The following is a 20,324-nucleotide window of genomic DNA, read 5'->3' on the forward strand; positions in this document are numbered from 1 at the left end:
TACACCACATAGTGGCTTAAAATGTTATGGGTGGCAATTGTGAAAGGTGTGTACATCTTACCGTAGAATTATTGATCCGTCAGCCGCCCTGAGCAGGTGTTTCATGCTGGGATTTCATTGTTGAAACATGGTGGCAACGGCGATACAGCGATACAGCGGTGCCGCGGATACAACAGATACATGTCATGGTGTTCTACTTCCCCTTTAGACACATTTTCTGGGTTTTTTTCCTATTTTTTTTTTTTTTTAACATTTTGTTTTCCTTCTCTTTCATTGACTTATAGCTTTCTCGAGCCTCTTTAATCTTACCACTTCTTCAAACACACACTCCCTCGTCCTCCTGATCTGCATGGGTGACTTAAGTGCATTGTTGATGCAAGCGATTTCTCAAAGCGGAAAAAATAGATTATATTTTGTAATCGAGGTACTTGAATTATCTCAATTATTGCTAAAAGAGCTGACTATTGCATTGACACACAATGTCAACTTCAGAGTATTTTCAGGCTATGTCATAGTTTTTTTGTATATTCAGACTAGTTTTGGTTGATATGAATCAAAAACTCATATGCCCATATATTTGGGTTGAATATGACATATTCCACAAAGTGAGTTTCGACAAAATCAAAACCAAAAATCACTTAGGGGTAAATTTAGTTAAGTTCCGACTTACACTATTACTCCACTTAAATCACAGTCTCTGAACAAACTCTTTCCTAACTGTGTTGTCGAACAATGGAGGTTTGACTGCACTTTGACTTATTTCAACCTCTTTATCTTGAATTTGGTGTAAACGGTTCCCCTGGTTTTGTCTTGTTAATGTAACGTTGTTAACTGCCGCATGCGTTGAAAGTTTGGCCTGGTGAAAATGTGTACATGCGAGTGGTTAGCACAGCTAGGAGACCCGAGTTCAATTCCACCCTCGGCCATTTCTGTGCGGAGTTTGCATGTTCTCCCCATGCATGCGTGGGTTTTCTCCGGGTACTCCGGTTTCCTCCCCCATTCCAAAAACATGCTAGGTTAATTGGCCACTCCAAATTGTCCATAGGTATGAATGTGGGTGGGGATGGTTGTTTGTCTATATGTGGCCTGTGATTGGCTGGCCACCAGTCCAGGGTGTACCCCGCCTCTCGCCAGAAGACAGCTGCGATAGGCTTCAGCACCCTCCGCGACCCTCGTGAGGATAAGCGGTAGAAAATGAATGAATGAATGAATAATCCTGTTATGTGAATCCTCTTTTAAAAAGGTTTAACCCAATCTAATAAAGGTAGTTTTCAAACCAATTGTTGCAATAACTCTTTTCGGTTTGAGTGTATTTAAACGTACTGATGGATGTATAGTCTTTCTTCTGAGCGCTGTGGGAGGAGGGGATGCTGCAAGGATGTGCATCACAAGCAGCTAACACGGACCATTCAGCATGCATACAAACTAGGGATCGACCGATATGATTTTTTCCGAGCCAATGCCGATTTTTTTTCCATCACCCTTAGCCGATGGACGATATTTGTGGCCGATACTGCTTTTGCTCCCTCAATTTACATGAAAAAATGACAATGATAACAAATACTACAGGTCTTTAAACAAATATTTATTGAAATGTAAACACTGAACACAGTAGGATTCAGCTTTCTTAAACGCACATTTAAACGGCATTATCAACTTTAAAAGGAATAAATATTCAATCATGTGCAAAACATTTCTATCGTAGTTTCAGTTCTAGAACCTTAACCTCAGCCCATGCACTTGGCACTTGAAAACGTACCCTTGTTGTGATTCACCACTCTTGCAGTGTGGGAGGGGTACCGCGACTGCGTGTGTTGCAGGGTCCTCCGGCAACACAGAGCTGCCCGGCGGTTGCCTGTTTGTAAATCATGCAGCGGAAAAATACATCGGCGAACCCACGTGCCTTATCGGCGAATGCCGATTCAAGTAAAGAAAGCAAATATTGGCCCGATATATCAGCCGGCCGATGTATCGGTCGATCCTTACTACAAACACTAATATGCTCACACAGCCCTTGGGACAGAGCAAAGCAGCTCCTGACGACAGGGCCATGACTCTTATGGGGATATCATACAGTATGCCTCTGGTAATGATGGATCACCTATGAAGGAGATAAATAGAAAAGGCATAAACCATGCAATAATACAATGTAATAATCCACCTTTATACTGGAAAGGTTCACTCAAAATGCTCTTTGTCTATGAACCTTGCAAACATGCATACATAAATCCATGATTGATGAGTTTGGTGTGGAAAACCTTCAGAGCCCAGACCTCAAATACCCCTTTTTCATGTGTGTTTTTGACTTGGTTTGGCTTACATTCCCAAGGTTTTGGCAGAGCTTCTGTTAGTGATGATTACGTCGCCACAGGGATGCCGGACAAGACACCTTATTTCTGGTTCTTGCCTGGCTCCAAAAGGTTGCCGGGCCTAGAGGCTATATAAGGAATGTGCCTTACAGGATAAAATTGCATTGTGAAAACAAAGTATTGTGAGATTTGGTGTTAGGTGTGTAAACCAAGATGGGTGAATAAACAAGCAATGCTGGGAGCTTTGTCCGTCCACATCTTTATCAACACCACAAGATTCAACATATCAAAGGGTAAAATGAAATCTGCAATATCGTACGATAAACAAAACCGCGCACAACAACTGAAAGAATCACAAAAGGGAAATCATACGAAAACTGGGGGATTTGACTGGACTTGCCCTGGCAGACCTTGCTTGGGGCGATCAATCCCGGAATTTGACTGTCCAGTTACGCAAATGTCCAAAAATATTTTGCACCTCCGGCCACAATCTCTGTAAATCAATGTAGTGAATGATGAGCGCATATATATTCAATGGCTATCTGTAACAACTTTATTCCTTTCATTCACATTCGTACTATCATGAATTTTCATTGGGAGAGTAGGAATTGTTTGCACTTCCTGGCAGAGCTCTTTTGCTTCCAACCAACCTCCCATTCTTTTTCAATTTAGGTTCATTTCGATGTATTTGCTAGTTGCTGCCTTTTAAACCCTTTAATTATACAGTTAAACCTCTGTGTTCCGTACGCCCCAGTTTATGTATGATTAGGTTTTCAGGAAATATTTTTGCCAAATTTCTGTACATTGCCTCGGTTTCTGTACAGTCATATTGTACATAACACACTGGTCCGTTTGCCCTGTACTGTCGTTCTGTGAAATTGATTGCCCAAACGAAGACCGCAGTCACTGTCTACATTTTAGCAAAAACAACCCGCCATGGATGATGAGAAACACTATCAAATTTGATCTTGCCAGAATGTACAGAAAGTCTGTATCAGCGATAAAGTACCATGCATTTGTCAATCAGATTTATTTTGCTTGTCTTCCGCATCTAAAACTAGACTTATTCTCTATAAAATGTATTTTTTGTAAATACATTTGGGTGTCTGGGATGACTTAATGCCTCGGTTGTCTTACATTTCTGTTTTCGTCGGACCTTTTTGAAACTGTAGTGTATTTCAGTAGTCTGGCTCAGAGTATGCGATGATTTTCAGTGTAAACTTTGGTTCAATGAAGGGCTGTGCTTTGCTGTGTATATATCCGATGTTCTGAAGAATGATTTATCTCCAGTGATGAGCTGGCTAACATGGAATTGCAGCAGTGTAAAAAGCTATTTAAGAAGTCAAACTCTCTGTATAAAGATGTTGAATGAAGAGAGAATATTTTGATCTATTGCTCACCATTTCTGTTCTTGTACTGCAACGTCAAATTACATTTGCTATGTCAAATTGGAGGAATGTGATCATATTTGGTATTTAAGTTGCTCCCCATAGTTGTGATACGAAAGCCGCCTCTAGCGAAGTTCTGTCGTACTTGCTGGCTGTGTATTTTCCACATTCCCTTTGAGGGAATCTGCTGTTTTGGGACTCAGAGTGACATTCTTTAGACATGAAGCACTTCATTTGCTGCAAGTCCTTACTTGTACTGTACATTCTTAGCCTAGTTGTGTTGCAGTGTGAGAGAAAGGCACATAAAAATCCTGTATAGATGCTGCTTTATTTGAATCTTACTGTCAGCCTGCCATAATGTACTTAATGGACTTTACTGTAAAGAATGTTTGTTCACAAAATCTTTTAAATGGCATGTTTTTCACTCATCGCTTGTTCATCCTTCCTGTTGTTTTTTTTTTGACTTTGCAGACCCTGGTAGGAGCGTGATGAGCGCGCGCTTCCGCTTGCCTGCTGGCAGATCCTACAATGTCCGGGCGACGGAGCTGGAGCGAGACAGGCACCACACACAGGTTGTGTGCAACGTATTGCTACTGGACAACACCGTCCAGGCTTTTAAAGTCAGCGTAAGTATTTGTCTTTCATTCAGATCATTCCGGTTTTTGTCTTTATAGAGATGCTCAATATTTGCTTTCTTAGCAATATTGGCAGCATCTCTTCCCTCACTCTTACGTAATGACTACCTTCATTCTCCTTTTACTGTGATGCCGCTGGATGCGGATCACAAATAAGACTAATACAGCAATATGTAATGCAAGTTATAGAAAAAGTGCCGAGTTTCTTGTCAACATTTTGTCTCGACAATATAATATTCCAAAATTATTGACCAGTGTTCAACTATTTTAACATGTCTCCTCCCTATTAGTGTTTTTCTAGTACACATTTTTCCTTTCTGATACCAATATTGCAGCCTTGCGTATCGGCTGATACTGATATCAATCCAATCAGATAACTAATCACTAAGCACTAATCATATATACTTGTATTATTTATTCTAACGTGCAAGACTTTTTTTTTTTAAAGGTTTTGCTCAAGTGACATTGCTCACCAAACAACAACAAAAAGTGTACTGATAGGAAACACTCATTTTCAATGTAGATTAGATTAGATTAGATGTACCTTTATTCGTCTCTCGGTGGGGAAATTTACATTGCACAGCAGCAAAGGGGACAGAACCAGTTAAACATTTAAAAATAAACAATATAAACAGCCTAAAGTAAGAACAGTTTAACAGTTTTACCCAGGATTATATACAATACAGTTTCCAAGATTATATGGTTATGGTAATTGTTTTATTTCATTTGAACATGCATCAGATTACAATTGAGTGCATCACATAATCAGTTCACAGTTCCACATGTCCAAAAGGAGTAGGAAGAAGCAAAGCTTATTAAATCCTACTCCTCCATCTGGTACTTTTACAATCAGTAACTGTTACATTTGTTCACTTCCTGCTTTCCATAATACAGTTTGTTTTTTGTTTTTTTTTGTTTTGTTTTTTATTTTTTAATTTTGTAATTTTTTGTCCCGTACTGAAGTACAAGGTGATATGACCATACAATGACATAATGGGTACCATAGTAAGTGTCAATATAGTGATATATATAGCACATCATGACTGGTTCAAGACTCTTCATCCTTGTTTTTAGCAAACATCAACTGCTTGTATTGTTTCTTGAATTTGCTCATCGTTGTGCATTGTTTGAGGTCCTTACTCAATCCATTCCATAGTTTGATTCCACATACTGAAATGCTATGGCTTTTTAACGTAGTCCTAGCATATAAGTGTTTCAAGTTTACTTCTTCCCTGAGATCATATTTCTCCTCTCTTGTAGAGAAGTATTGGATGACATTTTTAGGTAATTGGTTGTTTTTAGCCTTATGCATTATTTTAGCTTAGCTTTTTTAGCTTTTAGCTATTTTAGCCTTATTTAGAAATAAGGAGTTACTATGTTCTCTGTAGGCAACATTATGAATTATCCTTACTACCCCTTTTTGCAGTACATTTTGCGAGTGAAATATGAATGAGATACTATATGACCAGTGTATACACTATGAGATCTTGCTAGTGAATTAAATATGAAGCATTAAGAATATTGCACGTGGAACTTGATCAAGTACTGCACAGAGAATGGATCTAGAATAAATATACTGGATATAAAAGTATTGCACAGATGTACAATGTCTACAGTGTAGACGTCTATTGGGAGCAGTGCTGGTTGTACGGTCAAACAGCTGCAGGAAGAAAAGACCTTCGATATCGCGCCTTCACACACTTGGGGTGAAGCAGTCTATCGTTGAAGGAGCTGTTAATTGATTCCAGTCCTGACCGTGATAGATGAATTTTCACTTTTCTGAAGTGACACATTTTTAGCATAGCAATCTACCGAGTTTCTATGATGAATAGCTTTGTAATTGTATGGTGAAGAATGAGCCAAAAATGTACCACTTTCACATGGAATGGGAGAACTTTTTTTTCCCCACATGACTTAATGCATGGAAAGTCTCATGAATGTAGCATTACTGATGCCTAGTACAGACAGAATACTGCCTATAACATTCAATGTGTTGACTATAATAGGCCATAGTAAACCATGAAACTGATCAATTATTATTGTTATTGTTATTATTATTATGAATTTATTTTTGAAAACTCAGGATAGAACGAGGGAGCAATGTTTGAAGCGCAATCTAGCAAGGGAAGACTACACTTGTTTCTACTGATATCAGACCCAGTACAGTGCATCTGGAAAGTATTCACAGCGCTTCACTTTTTCTACATTTTGTCATGTTACAGCCTCATTCCAAACTGAATTAAATTAATCTCTTACCTCAAAATTCTACACAAAATCCTCCATTATGACAATGTGAAAAAAGGTTTTTTTGACATGTTTTGAATTTATTAAAAATAGAAAACAAAAAAAAATCACATTTACATAAGTATTCACAGCCTTTGCCATGAAGCTCAAAATTGAGCTCAGGTGCATCATTTTTCCACTGATCATCCTTGAGATCTGTCTACAGCTCAATTGGAGTCCACCTGCAGTAAATTCAGTTGATTGGACATGATTTGGAAATATAATAACTGTCTATATAAGGTCCCACAGTTGACTGTGCATGTCAGAGCACAAACACCAAGCATGAAGTCAAAAGAACTGTCTGTAGACCTGCGAGACAGGATTGTCTTGAGGCACAAATCTGGGGAAGGATACAGAAAAATTTCTGCTGCTTTGAAGGTCCCAATGAGCACAGTGGCCTCCATTATTCGTAAATGGAAGACGTTTGGAACCACCAGGACTCTTCCTAGAGCTGGCCGGCCTTGTAAACTGAGCGATCGGGGAAGAAGGGCCTTAGTCAGGGAGGTGACCAAGGCCCCGATGGTCACTCTGTCAGAGCTCCAGCGTTCCTCTGTGGAGAGAGGAGAGCCTTCCAGAAGGACAACCATCTCTGCAGCAATCCACCAATCAGGCCTGTATGGTAGGGTGGCCAGACGAAAGCCATCAGACCAGAGAATTTTGTTTCTCATGGTCATTCAGAGTCATTCAGGTGCTTTTTGGCAAATTCCAGACGGGCTGCCATGTTCCTTTTACTAAGGAGTGGCTTTCGTCTGGCCACTCTACCATACAGGCCTGATTGGTGGATTGCTGCAGAGACCATCGGGGCCTTGGTCACCTCCCTGACTAAGGCCCTTCTTCCCCGATCGCTCAGTTTACAAGGCCGGCCAGCTCTAGGAAGAGTCCTGGTGGTTCCAAACGTCTTCCATTTACGAATAATGGAGGCCACTGTGCTCATTGGGACCTTCAAAGCAGCAGAAATTTTTCTGTATCCTTCCCCAGATTTGTGCCTCAAGACAATCCTGTCTCGCAGGTCTACAGACAGTTCTTTTGACTTCATGCTTGGTGTTTGTGCTCTGACATGCACAGTCAACTGTGGGACCTTATATAGACAGTTATTATATTTCCAAATCATGTCCAATCAACTGAATTTACTGCAGGTGGACTCCAATTGAGCTGTAGAAAGATCTCAAGGATGATCAGTGGAAAAAAGATGCACCTGAGCTCAATTTTGAGCTTCATGGCAAAGGCTGTGAATACTTATGTAAATGTGATTTTTTTGACAGAAGTCAAAAAAAAACTTTTTCACATTGTCATAATGGAGTATTTTGAGGTAAGAGATTAATTTAATACAATTTGGAATGAGGCTGTAACATGACAAAATGTAGAAAAAGTGAAGCGCTGTGAGTACTTTCCGGATGCACTGTATATCCCATTATCAATATTGGAATGGGACCCCTCTATCTCCTACAACAGCAATGATACAAAGCTGCACCTTTTTATGTGGCACAAATATCCATATAAGGACAAAGTAATGTGCAAAGTATGAAACTTGAAGGCTATGTTCACACTGCAGGTCTGTTCCGATCTCTTTGCGTCTTTGTACGTATGTGATTTTTTTTCAACGTCAGTGTGAACAGTACAATTCTATTTTTTTTCCACATTCAAATTCATTAGTATAAATCTGATGTTTGTGATGCGACTGCAGTATAAACGGTCAGGTTGCATATAATCTGTCCCATACGTCATTGAAGTGTATTGATGTGCTTACTGAGGCTTTACTGGTACTCACGGATGTAGGCAGTCATCTAATTCAATTCATTCCAAAAACATTGTGTGAGTGTGAATGGTTGTTAATCTATATGTGCCCTGTGATTGGCTGGCCACCAGTCCAGGGTGTACCCTGCCTCTGTCCCCAAGACAGCTAGGATAGGCTCCAGCATGCCCGCGGCCCTCGTGAGGATAAGCGGTAGAGAAAATGGATGAAATTAAGAGTCTGCTCTGGCAACATCTCCCCATTGTATCATAAACATTTTCACTGCTTGCTTCCCTTAGTCTTACCCTATACTGCATCTCCCTATGCTGCTCGAGATTTACTGGATGTATTTTGGCTGGTTGCCTTCCTGCACGCATCCTACGCTTTTGATTTCTGTGGAGTGACACAACCTGGCTTCATTTGTGTTGGTCTGTTTACATAAAGTTAGGTGGATTTTTTTGTAGCCTAGCCATCTATCTCACTAGATGTGCTTGTTTGTTTCCTTTAATTCCTCCTTTTGTTTCTTTCTACAATGACTACAACAGAAGGACACCCCCTTTATGACTCACACGATTTTTCAAATATCAGAGACAGTGATGTCCCCCACACACGTTGTTGTTGCAGGTGTTTCTTAGGCGTGTTTTCAGACCAGTCCTACGCCTTTGGCTATTGAGCTTTTTCCAACTTTTTTAGAGGGAGAGAATGAAATCACAAATTCCCTGTGCCAAACACAATGTAGTTGCATGTAAAAATAATTTAGCAGTATCACAAAGTAGAAAATAAATGTCACCGTGCATTATCATCCTCCTCGACCGCTCTGCTTCCTGCTCACAAGTACGCCCCCGCCCGCCCGGCCGCCTAGAGCTGAATGAATGACTTGGTCTCTGTCAGTGTCATTGATCAAACCCTTGCAGCCGCAGTAACTTCCTGGAAAGACCAGCCACCCTAAGAGCAACAATACTTCTATTGATCCGAACCCTGACCAGCCTTCATTCTCGTGGGGAGTGAAAATCCAGAGGCACTGACTTATTGTCATGGAAACGGAAGCATCAGCAGTGAAAGGGGGGCGGTGGTGGTTGGGACGACCTTGAAATAGGACTTAAAAAGCTTTGTCGATGAATGACCCTCCTCTACTAACCCATTTTAGAAGCAGGCTCAGAATGGATCAAAATATACATCCAGGTTTGGTAATACTTCAAATAGCTACTGTGTACATCTGTTTTGGTCTGTGGCTTTGACTTCACAAACTTTTGAAAGTTTATTATCATCCCAATGTTAGTCAATACACTCCAGATCCAACAAGAGTGAGACCAAGATGTTTTGAGTAAGCAATCTGTTGAAAACAAGCATTTAAAGTAAAATAAGCTGTTCATCAGCTGATCAAATGTTTCAGATCACAAAGAAAAAACACAAACTCTTGGCAAAACTGTGGAGTGAACGTCATTTTCTGTTAGCATGATCTCTTGGATGGCAAAGGCACAATGGCTTTCTCTCGTTGAACATGGTCAGATTGTTGAGCTGCATAAGTAAAGCTTCTCTCATCGTGCCATTGCTGATGATGTTGAACGTAGTAGTAGACAGTCAATTTATACTTCTTCACCGTTCCTGAGGGTTATGGTACAAAGAAGTCAAATGGAAGACCCAAAAAATGTCACCAGCCCTGAGCCGGACGATCCAGTTGGCTGTCAATTCTCAGCCCGAATTAAGGTCGATACTGGTGCCGAGTGCACTCCAATAACCATCAGACAGCATCTGCTATTGAAGGGTTTTAAGAACGGAAATGTCTTTAAAGGCTGTGTCTCCTTCAATGCTAAAAAATTGTCCGTTTGGAAAGCACAAAACATGGGACATTGAAGAAAGTTTTGTTCTGTGATGAGAAAACAAAAACCTATGAAGGTCCTGATGGCTGTGATTTTATATATTGTTTTTGTCGTTTGATTTACAGTACATGCTGTTGTCAAGCATGAACACATGCACTGATGATAACGTAATAGTTGCAGTATCTTGCAGTATCTTTTTTTCTTTTGGCATGAGGTTTGCACATTTGGACGTGAGCCCTGAAAGAAGTTTGGGATGGCTCAAAACGCTGGGTTTTATAAGATGTGCCTTTTTTAATGTCACAGAGGGGTGGATTTCCTTATATGGTTCAATAGTTAGGAAGCACTTTGGGCGTGTGACCAACCACAACAGAGTGCCCGGAGGCGGGGCGTGGGTGGAATAAATTAAAACAGACCGTTGTGTGCTTACTCTGCAAAATGTAAAACGTTTTCTGTGTAGGTTATTGTGTGTAGCTGCTCTATAGGAGTCCACAACTCAATACAAAGGGTTGAAAAATGAGCATAATAGGTCCCCTTTAAACATAAACATAAAAAAGAATAACAATATTGTTTTTTTCGTCAGTTCATTTTTCTGGTATTTCTACTAGAGGTTCGCTCGTTGAATAAGTTGAAAAAAACCCAACCCTAATGTGCAGTCATAATCTTTTCTCCTTTTGCTTTTAATGTCCGGGTGTTCTCTGTCACCACGGCTCTCACACATTCAGACACTATTGCTGTCAGTGATCTCGATGGACTGATGAAGAGAACCACAAAGAGTGTTTGTCTCATTCAGCCGCATCGTCAATCTCGTCTTTTCTCTTCGCTGCTCACTTTTGTCTTTTTCTCTATGACTCGCTGTCATTGTACTTTCCCTCATTGTGTGTGTTGATGCACACTCCCTGTCTTTTTACATGCTATTTATTTTTCCCTTGTATTCTGTATGATGTCATGCTTACTTCAGGCCATCGGCTCTTCAAAATATAGAGTATGCTCTTGTATTTTCTTGTGGAAAAGGAGCAGAAAGAATGTGTCGACATGCTTCTGTCCTCGCCTCTGCTTTGACAATGCACAACTGTTTTCTCCCTCTGCACTTTTCCTTCCAGTGCTGTTGTAATGAATGTTTCCCTGTCAAGGAGGAATAAAATAGGAGCCAGAGCACCTGCACATCTGACTTGAGAAGCTGCTTTATACGTTGTGGATGTTACTGACGTGCCTATGAAGGAAATAAAGGCTTTAATGAAAATGCTTTGATTGCATGCAATTTTTGCAGAAAAGCAAATATATCCCAAAATCCTCCACTTGACAGGAAAAAAAGAATGTGCAATGTACAAGTGTCGTCTGTGTACAATATGATCTATATGATGAGACTGCAGGGGTTGAGTTAATAAAATATATTTCATGTGTCACACCAAGGACAATTGATATACATCACATTATTGATATGTTTGACCCCGTCTATAGAGGTTTTCTGTCAGCGCTCAGTGGCTGCGAACAGTGGCAGCCAACTTCCAAGGCTCATTGTCCTACAACCTCTGGCAAAAATTATGGAATCACCAGTCTTGGAGGATGTTCATTCAGTTGTTTAATTTTGTAGAAAAAAAGCAGATTACAGAAATGGCACAAAACTAAAGTCATTTAAAACTGCAACTTTCTGGCTTTAAGAAACACTAAAAGAAACCAAGAAAAAAAGTTGTGATAGTCAAAAACAAATTCTTTTTGAGATCAAGCAGTAGGAAAAAAATATGGAATCACTCAATTCAGAGGAAAAATTTATGGAATCACCCTGTAAATTTTCATTTCCAAAACACATGCATCAAATTAGAAAGAGTGCTCACACCTTGGAGAGCTGTTGTACCATGAGGACTGACATGAATCATGGCTCCAACACAAGAGATGTCAATTGAAACAAAGGAGAGGATTATCAAACCTCTTAAAGAAGGTAAATCATCACGGAATGTTGAAAAAGATGTTCGTTGTTCACAGTCAGCTACGTCTAAAATCTGGACCAAGTACAAACAGCATGGGAAGGTTGTATAATGCAAGCATACTGGTAGACCAAGGAAGACATCAAAGCATCAAGTCGGAAAACTGAAAGCAATATGTCTCGAAAACAGAAAATGCACAGCAAAACAAATGGGCAGAAAGTGGAGTCAATGTCTGTGACCGAACTGTAAGAAACCGCCTAAAGGAAATGGGATTTACATACAGAAAAGCTAAACGAAAGCTATCATTAACACCTAAACAGAAAAAAACAAGATTACAATGGGCTAAGGAAAAGCAATTTATGAAGACGACTGCCTGAAGAAAACCTGCAAATTTCCACTGTCACTGATGAAATGGGGCTGCATGTCATGTAAAGGCACTGGGGAGATTGCTGTCATTACATCTTCAACAAATGCACAAGTTTATGTTGACATGTTGGACATTTTTCTTATTCCATTATTTGAAAGGATGTTTGGGGAAGATGACATCATTTTTCAAGATGATAATGCATCTTGCCATAGAGCAAAAATGTGAAAACTTTTCTTGAAGAAAGACAAATAAGGTCAATGTCATGGCCTGCAAATAGTCCGGATCTCAATTCAATTGAAAATTTGTGGTGGAAACTGAAGAAAATGGTTCACGACAGGGCTCCAATCTGCAAAGCTGATCTGGCAACAGCAATCAGAGAAAGTTGGAGTCAGATTGATGAGGAACACTGTTTGTCACTCGTAAAGTCTATGCCTCAGAGACGGCAAGCTGTTATAAAAGCCAGAGGTGGTTCAACAAAGTACTGGTGGTGTGTTGGAGGGTTTTTTGTTCGTTTGTTTTTCATGATTCCATAATTTTTTCCTCAGAATTGAGTGATTCCATATTTTTTTCCTATGGCTTGATCTAAAAAAGAATTTGTTTTTTGACTATAACAACTTTTTTTCTTTTCTTTTAGTGTTTCTTAAAGGCAGAAAGTTGCAGTTTTAAATTACTTCAGTTTTGTGACACTTTATTCCTCTCCAAGACAAACAATATTTACGATACTCAATGCAAAATGGAACACTAAGGGGTACTTCTCTTAAGAATTCACATGTGATGGAGAAGTGAACAGTAAAGAAATGAAGAGCAGGGCACACTATGTGTCAGACAGTGTCAGTTGACTCCCACTTAACAAGACACACACACACACACACACACACACACACACAGGGCTAATAGACGACTGGTGATTCTTGAGGCTGCCATATCAACAAGCCGACTGTCAGCCATCAGTCTGCTTGTGCCTTGCACATACATTCACACACTCACGCATGTTCACGCACTGGGCTGTAAAAGTGTGTCAGCGGGGAAAAGAGAGTGGTGGACGCAAGCACAGTAGGGCAGTGAGTGTGTGTGTGTGTGTGTGTGTGTGTGAGAGTGTGAGCCCTGATGGCGTAGTTACATACTCACTTGATTTCAGCAGGATCAGGTGTGAATTTCTGCTCCACTTGTTTCCACAGTTTATCCTCTCACCCTTCCTCCTCTCTGGAATTATGGAATTATGTGCTATGAACGCTTGTGTCAATCAGTGAACTGCTGGTCATGTATGTAACCTACAGGGGCATAGTAAACATACAACAGCAACCCACATGTTCGGAAATCAGATTGTTGTTAGCGCATGTGTCATATAGGCTGAAATTGTGGCACCCTTAGAGACTGGGTGCATCTTGAACATATTTTACCCCCTCAGGTGGCAGTTGGTGGCAGTTGGTAGCTAGGTAGCTGTTGTTACCCTTTGCTATATTTTAGTTTGCACACATCCTTGCAGATAGATGTATAAATTCACATGATTTTTTTTTTTTTAGGGCGGGTTGAAACATTTTTACATCCACACTGTGCTGGATTAATGAATAGTTTGATCCAGAGTGGATCACTGGGTGAAAATGGTGTAATACACAAGGCATACCTAGGTGTGGCGCTGTAAAAAGACACAGACAGAACCACGGCACATCAAACTATAGCATGAGAAAGAACGCATTCGCATAAGTTTGTCATCTGCCGGTTTCATCTCAGACTTAGGACGAAGTGGAATTACTTCTTCGAGTCATCTTGGAAAATAAGACAACAAAACATTGGGAGAATTTTGACTGGGACTTTGACCTGAAACCGTTTTCATGTGGATAGACTCTGAGATTGGTCAGCTTGTAGTATTCTTTCAGGGGGCCTACAACCCGTCTCCATGAACATATTCGCTTCTGTTTTCGGATTGGCTGGCTGTTGTAACACATCGATTGGTTGCAGTAACTTCCCTTCTCTAGTAACCTGTGTTCACTCGCTACCAAAGCTAACAGGCTAAATGGTTGGCAAGAACGGTTGGTACTCTCTGCTGCTGACCAAATAACCAAATAATAAACTAGTCCCGGATACACATTCAATATAATAACCAAGATGTCAGACAACTAATTTGATTTGCTTATTATTCTTCTCAAAATAGTAGGTTGGGTGTCTGATTCAAATATGTAGCTAAGATAAGACATATACATGTATTAGTCCCACAAGGTGAAATTCCAGGCTTACAGCAGAAATAGTACAGCAGTACAAAAGCACATGAGTAGAGGAAATGCAAAATCAAGATATGCAAATCCAGAAGTTCTACATACTATTTATTGCTACGAAGCCATATTCAGAATTCATCTCGATCGGTCTGTATTTTTTGTTTCTCCTGTAGTTTGTTTACCCTCAATCTTTTGTGGAGAACTCTGGAACGGGTTGCATCACTCTGTAGTCACTACCTTGTTATGGTTGCCACACAGTGTGTATTTTATTTGATTTGATTTTTTAAGAGGCTCCACAATACTACAATATGCCTAAGGCAATCATAAGTTTCATTCTTTGGGCATGTTATGGTGCAGAGAGAGAGAGTAATATTGATAAATATGTTTATCAGTGAACAGTTAAATGCTGTAGACAAGTATGGGGGGAAATGGTCTTTTCAGCACCATGCTTTTACACAATATGACACTTCCAGTGAAGTTCCATTGAACGAGATATGATTTAATTAGTTCCTCCCGACTGTCTTGTGAAGTTCAGTAACAGCAAACTGACAAGGGCATACCTCAGCGATTGGAGCAAAGGAACACATCCTTTAAAAAAAAAAAAAAAAGAAAATCCACATACTACATTTCTTCAATGTTATGGTCCTACTTTGAATGAATTGTCTGATTGTGACCTTATTTGCAGAAGTCAGATCATGGGCAGATCTTGCAGGATGCCGTCTTCAAGCACCTGGAGCTGACCGAAAGAGACTACTTTGGCCTGCACTTGGCAGATGACTCCTCGGATACCCCAGTCAGTATCATGTTTGGATAATCTAGTAGTGAGAGTCTGATGCACCAATGAAAGGCGGTCTTAAATTAGTTTCAGTGCAAAAGGATGCATATAAACATAAGCCATTTAATGACATACTTTGTGCCTAAATATTTATCCATACCTGTAGTTGCAAGCATTTGGGTCTGTCTACGGTATGCAAGTGTGTTTGCATATTTTTGTCGTGTGTGTGTGTGCATGTGTGTGGCCATTGGTGAATAATTTAGGTGATGTAGTGGTGCTGTGGAAGCGTTATGGTGTTTCTAAGTGTCTCTCAATCAATATTTTACAGCGCTGGCTCGATCCCAACAAGCCCATCAGGAAGCAGTTAAAAAGTAGGTGAAATCCACAACATACCACTTTTCCCAAGCACCTCACACCATTTTCCTGCAACCACTAAAGCCAGGATCTGTCAAGTCTGAATAAATGCCACATTTCAGAATTCACCAGCTGCTTGATGCTGCAATCTGTAGTCTGACCTTAGCCAAGGCTGAAAATCTGCGCTCCACCTCCAGCAAAATTATCCACTCCACATGATCTGTGTTTTCAAATGTTGAGTCTGCCAAAAGCAATGATTAAACTCCATTTCAACTCTGCTCTTAAATTTGATAGTAAGTCCTTTAAATTTAGTGACATCAAGCTGTGAAACAATCAAGCACTATTCAGATGCCACCATTGCTGATCTGCAGTTGTATAGAATTGCTTCAATTTCATTTTGACTGGAATCTTATTGACCCAAAGAGATTTGCAGTGTCATTTTATTTCACTTGGTTAGCTCACCACCACTCGACACACGATGATTGCTTTTCTAATTGTACAAGACGGGGTTCAAAGCTTGCTGTGCCAATTCGGTTTGGCCGACGTAAACCGCTGCTGCGTGCTCATGTGATGACCAACTTATTGCATTTGTGCATGCAAACAAAAACTTTAATTGGTTCCAAAAGAGCAGACTAAAACCAAAGACATTTTTCCCATAGGAAGTAATGTAAATGGAATTCATCCTTTCCAAAATGAATAGTTATAGTTTGGAATGAAAATCAGCACCTCCAAGTCCATGGTTCTCGCCCGGATGAGGGTGCCATGTCTTGGTCAAGGTTGTGATCCTGCCCCAAGTGGAGGAGTTTAAATACCTCGAGGTCTTGTTTGGGAGCCCGACCGACATGGGCATGGACATGGGCCGATTGCAATATTGAGAGAGGGAAGGATGGAACATGAGATCTGTCTACATTCCGACTTTCACTCATGGTCATTAGCTTTGCTTTGCTGTGCTTTGCCGAGTGACCGAAAGGAAACAATTGCGTCCGAAATGAGTTTCCTTTGTAGGGTAGCTGGGCTCTCCTTTGGAGATAAGTTACTATTATCTGGGAGAAACTGGGAGAAAACCACCTGGTCAGGATGCCTCCTGAACGCTTCCCTGGGGACGTGTTTATGGCACATCTGACCGGTAAGAGGCCTTGAGGGATCCCCAGGCTATTGGAGAGACAATGCCTCAGGATCTGCCGGGAGGAGCTGGAAGAATTAGCCGGGGTGCGAGAGATCTGGGCTTCCTCTGCTTAGGCTACCCAACGTTGGATAAATGGACGAAGACAGATGGATAATTCTAGTTTTACATGCTGGAAACAATGCAAAATAATTATAAATAAGGAATGGATGGACGTTATTGTTGATGCGGATCCTAGTGAGATTGAGTTCAATTGCGTTTCTCACCTTCGTTAGGAAATTGCTGGCCCTCGCAAATTTAGTTGGACCCATGGCAGGTTATTTACTCAACAGAAAACAGACAGTGAACCAGCAACTTTGAAAGGTCCCTTGATTTTGTGGAATGATACAGGTACAGGGCAAACAGACGAGTTGTTTCAAAATATTTAGTTGAGTCAGATAATATCAATATTCCACACACTTTCTTGTTTTAAGCTGTATCACGTTAAATTCGTTATTGTGCCCACTGAAACAGCTCTTTTTGTCACCAACCTCTGCTTCCTCCTTTGTCTCTTCATTTTCTGCTAGGAGGTTCCCCCCACAACTTGAGCTTCAGAGTCAAATTTTTTGTGGCAGATCCTAGTAAACTTCAGGAAGAATACACACGGTAGGATGATTTATTTTTAATTGCTTCATGGACTGATTATTATTGCAAATATACAGTGATGTGAAAAAGTGTTTGTCCCCTTCCTGATAGCTTATATTTAAGCCTTTTATATGCAATGTTTGAGAGTCTTAATAGTGAATTTGTATTATATAATATGTAATTATATATATTTGAATAGTGTATTTTTGTTAATCATAATTTATCTGTAGCAGATTTTAGAATATGTGCACTGTGTCTTTGAGACATGGTCTAAATTTGTATGTTTTTCCCTTTTCAGGTACCAATATTTTCTTCAGATTAAACAGGACATATTAACTGGAAGGTGAGCCTTTTTTGTATCGTATCACCATTGCATATGTTGGCTCACATTTCTGTATCGCAGGGAGTTAAATCTCTCTTGTGTAAAAAGAAGAAAACAAATAACTGGGCTCATGTTTGTATGGCTCTAAATCCCAATTCTGAGTGTTCTCTCTCGCCCTCCAGATTGCCCTGTCCTCACAACACAGCCGCACTTTTGGCTTCCTATGCTGTCCAATGTAAGTAGTACTCCCTGGATGCACTCGCTCTTCATTATGATTGAAATCCAATTCATTAAGCCGCTCTTTATGTACACACACTGTTAAAAGTAATGGCTGTGGTTGGTCCAGTGCCCTTATGGCTGCTGCTCACAAGCCATTACTATTCAATTAAGCTGTGGTCTGTTATTAATGGCACTTTACCTGAGTATGCAGGGAGGTATGCAGGCCACAGTTGCAGTCCTTAGTGGTGCAGATGTGTGCAGCTCTCAGTGGCCAAACAAAATGAGACAACTGATAGTATCACGTCTCCCTTTAGTATTATTCTTATATAATGGCAATGCAGGCTAATAGTCATAAAGTTATGAATCAAACCAGAATCAATATGTTTATGCTTGTCAAAGATATTCTATATGACAGGACCATGCTGCTGTTTTTATGGATCATTTACAAAAATGCTGGTCAAAGAGCCTCTTTATGTGACAGGATACGTTTTTAAGCTTTTGTGCAAAAACACGAATTAGAGCATCTCTATATGATAGGGCGCTTCAAATGACATTTCTGAAGGGGTACGCAACTCAAAAGATTGGGAAGCACTGCTCTATACGACAGTACCACTCTGCTGTTTTTAAGAACCTACTGCAAAAACTGCTAGTCAAAGATCCTGTCTCTATGACAGGGTACTGTGCTATTTTAAGGACCTTCTGTAAAAACTGTGGCCAAAGATCCTCTATTTAATTGAAACGATAGTCAGATCATCTTCATGACAAGACGACTGTGCCTTTGATCAAGAGTGCAAAAACACTTGTCAAAGATCTGGGTGCTCTGTTGTTGCAAAAACGTTGGCCAAAGATCCTTTATATTAGGGCTGCAACTAACGATTATTTTAATGATTCCATTAATTGGTCAACCTTATTTTTTTGTTTAATCGATTAATCTGATTTAATTTCCAATTCTTTGGGACTTTTTCCCTTCCCGAAATCCTAGCTAAGAGGGCATGGAAGAGGAATTTCTCTGACACCGAAATGGAAGTAGAGAAGTATGAATAACAAAATCGTACACACTCTACTGCAGATTGCTTGCTCCATGTGCATCACAATAAATAAATATGAATTAACTAATAAATAAACTTTAGGAGCAGGGTTCGCGTTTGGCATTGGCTCGTCTGCTCTTGGGGGTGGTGCTTCGTTTGATGCACGTAGCAAGATGATGTAGCTTGCACTCGACAGGCAGCGCCATAGCCAATTGTAGTTTCACTGTTCTACCACTAGGTTTTGTGTGTACATGTGGTAAGAGTTGTGCATGAATGTACGCATTTTGCCATGCACCAGTGGATAAATCCCTGGTTTGCTTCTCATGATATCAGAATGAGGCAAAAATGTAAATCGCTCTGAAACACTGCTTTCATTGATGACTAACAAAACAAAAAAGTCACATTTGAGTGGCTGAAATATTTACCGTACATTTTAAAATGAAACAATTAATCAATTACCACATTAGTTGTTGCAGCTCTACTGTAAGAACCTCCTTCAAAACTGCTAGTAAGATCCTGTGATTGACAAGACTGCTGTGTTCTTTCAAAGTTCCTGTTTGTATGACAGGAGCAGAATTGCAACAATCCTTCAAAGATGAGTGGGCCAAAATTCCTCCACAGTGCTGTCATTTTCAAGTTATTCCAAACGCTTGATTGCAGTTGTTGCTGCTTAGGGTGGCCCAACCAGTTATTAGGTTTAGGGGCCACTCACTTTTTCACACAGGGTCATGGAGGTTGGATTTATTTTCTCTTTTAAAAATGATTTAATAATAATGAATATGACAAAGGCTGCATGGTAGACGGGTGGTTAGCACGCAGGCCTCACAGCCAGGAGACCCGAGTTCAATTCACCCTCGGTCACCTCTGTGTGGCGTTTGCATGCTCTCCCTGTGCATGCGTGGGTTTTCTCCGGGTACTCCGGTTTCCTCCCCCATTCCAAAAACATGCTAGGTTAATTGGCCATTCCAAATTGTCCATAGGTATGAATGTGGGTGGGAATGTCTATATGTGCCCTGTGGTTGGCTGGCCACCAGTCCAGGGTGTACCCCGCCTCTCGCCCCAATACAGCTGGGATATGCAATGAATTAATACTATGACAAAACTGCTGTGCTGTTTTTAGGAATCTGCTCTGCATTAGTCGCTCCCAAGTCTGAACTCACAGGCCACTGTGATATCGTTTATCGTTTAGAACAAGCCTGATTGGCCAGTT

At 40.4% G+C, this 20,324-nt stretch overlaps 1 protein-coding gene across 3 annotated transcripts in view; it reads left to right on the forward strand.

Annotated features, from left to right (window-relative positions):
* The window catches only part of ptpn4a (protein tyrosine phosphatase non-receptor type 4a), a 69,885-nt gene that overhangs the window by 23,172 nt on the left and 26,389 nt on the right, over positions 1–20,324 (forward strand). For 2 of the 3 annotated variants that reach the window (XR_009131609.2, XM_058081461.2), the window contains exons 2-7: positions 4,169–4,323; positions 15,355–15,462; positions 15,773–15,815; positions 17,488–17,566; positions 17,844–17,888; positions 18,050–18,102. Coding sequence is in view for 2 of the 3 variants with exons in the window: in XM_058081461.2 (XP_057937444.2) it covers positions 4,186–4,323; positions 15,355–15,462; positions 15,773–15,815; positions 17,488–17,566; positions 17,844–17,888; positions 18,050–18,102 (466 nt within the window). In the remaining variant the exon portion in view is untranslated. The remainder of the gene's footprint in view (positions 1–4,168; positions 4,324–15,354; positions 15,463–15,772; positions 15,816–17,487; positions 17,567–17,843; positions 17,889–18,049; positions 18,103–20,324) is intronic. The other variant, XM_058081462.2, reaches the window with a different exon arrangement.

The sequence above is a fragment of the Doryrhamphus excisus genome, linkage group LG12 (assembly GCF_037039965.1).
Source record: "Doryrhamphus excisus strain RoL-2023G ecotype Guam linkage group LG12, RoL_Dexc_Guam_v1.1, whole genome shotgun sequence".
Taxonomy (NCBI): domain Eukaryota; kingdom Metazoa; phylum Chordata; class Actinopteri; order Syngnathiformes; family Syngnathidae; genus Doryrhamphus; species Doryrhamphus excisus.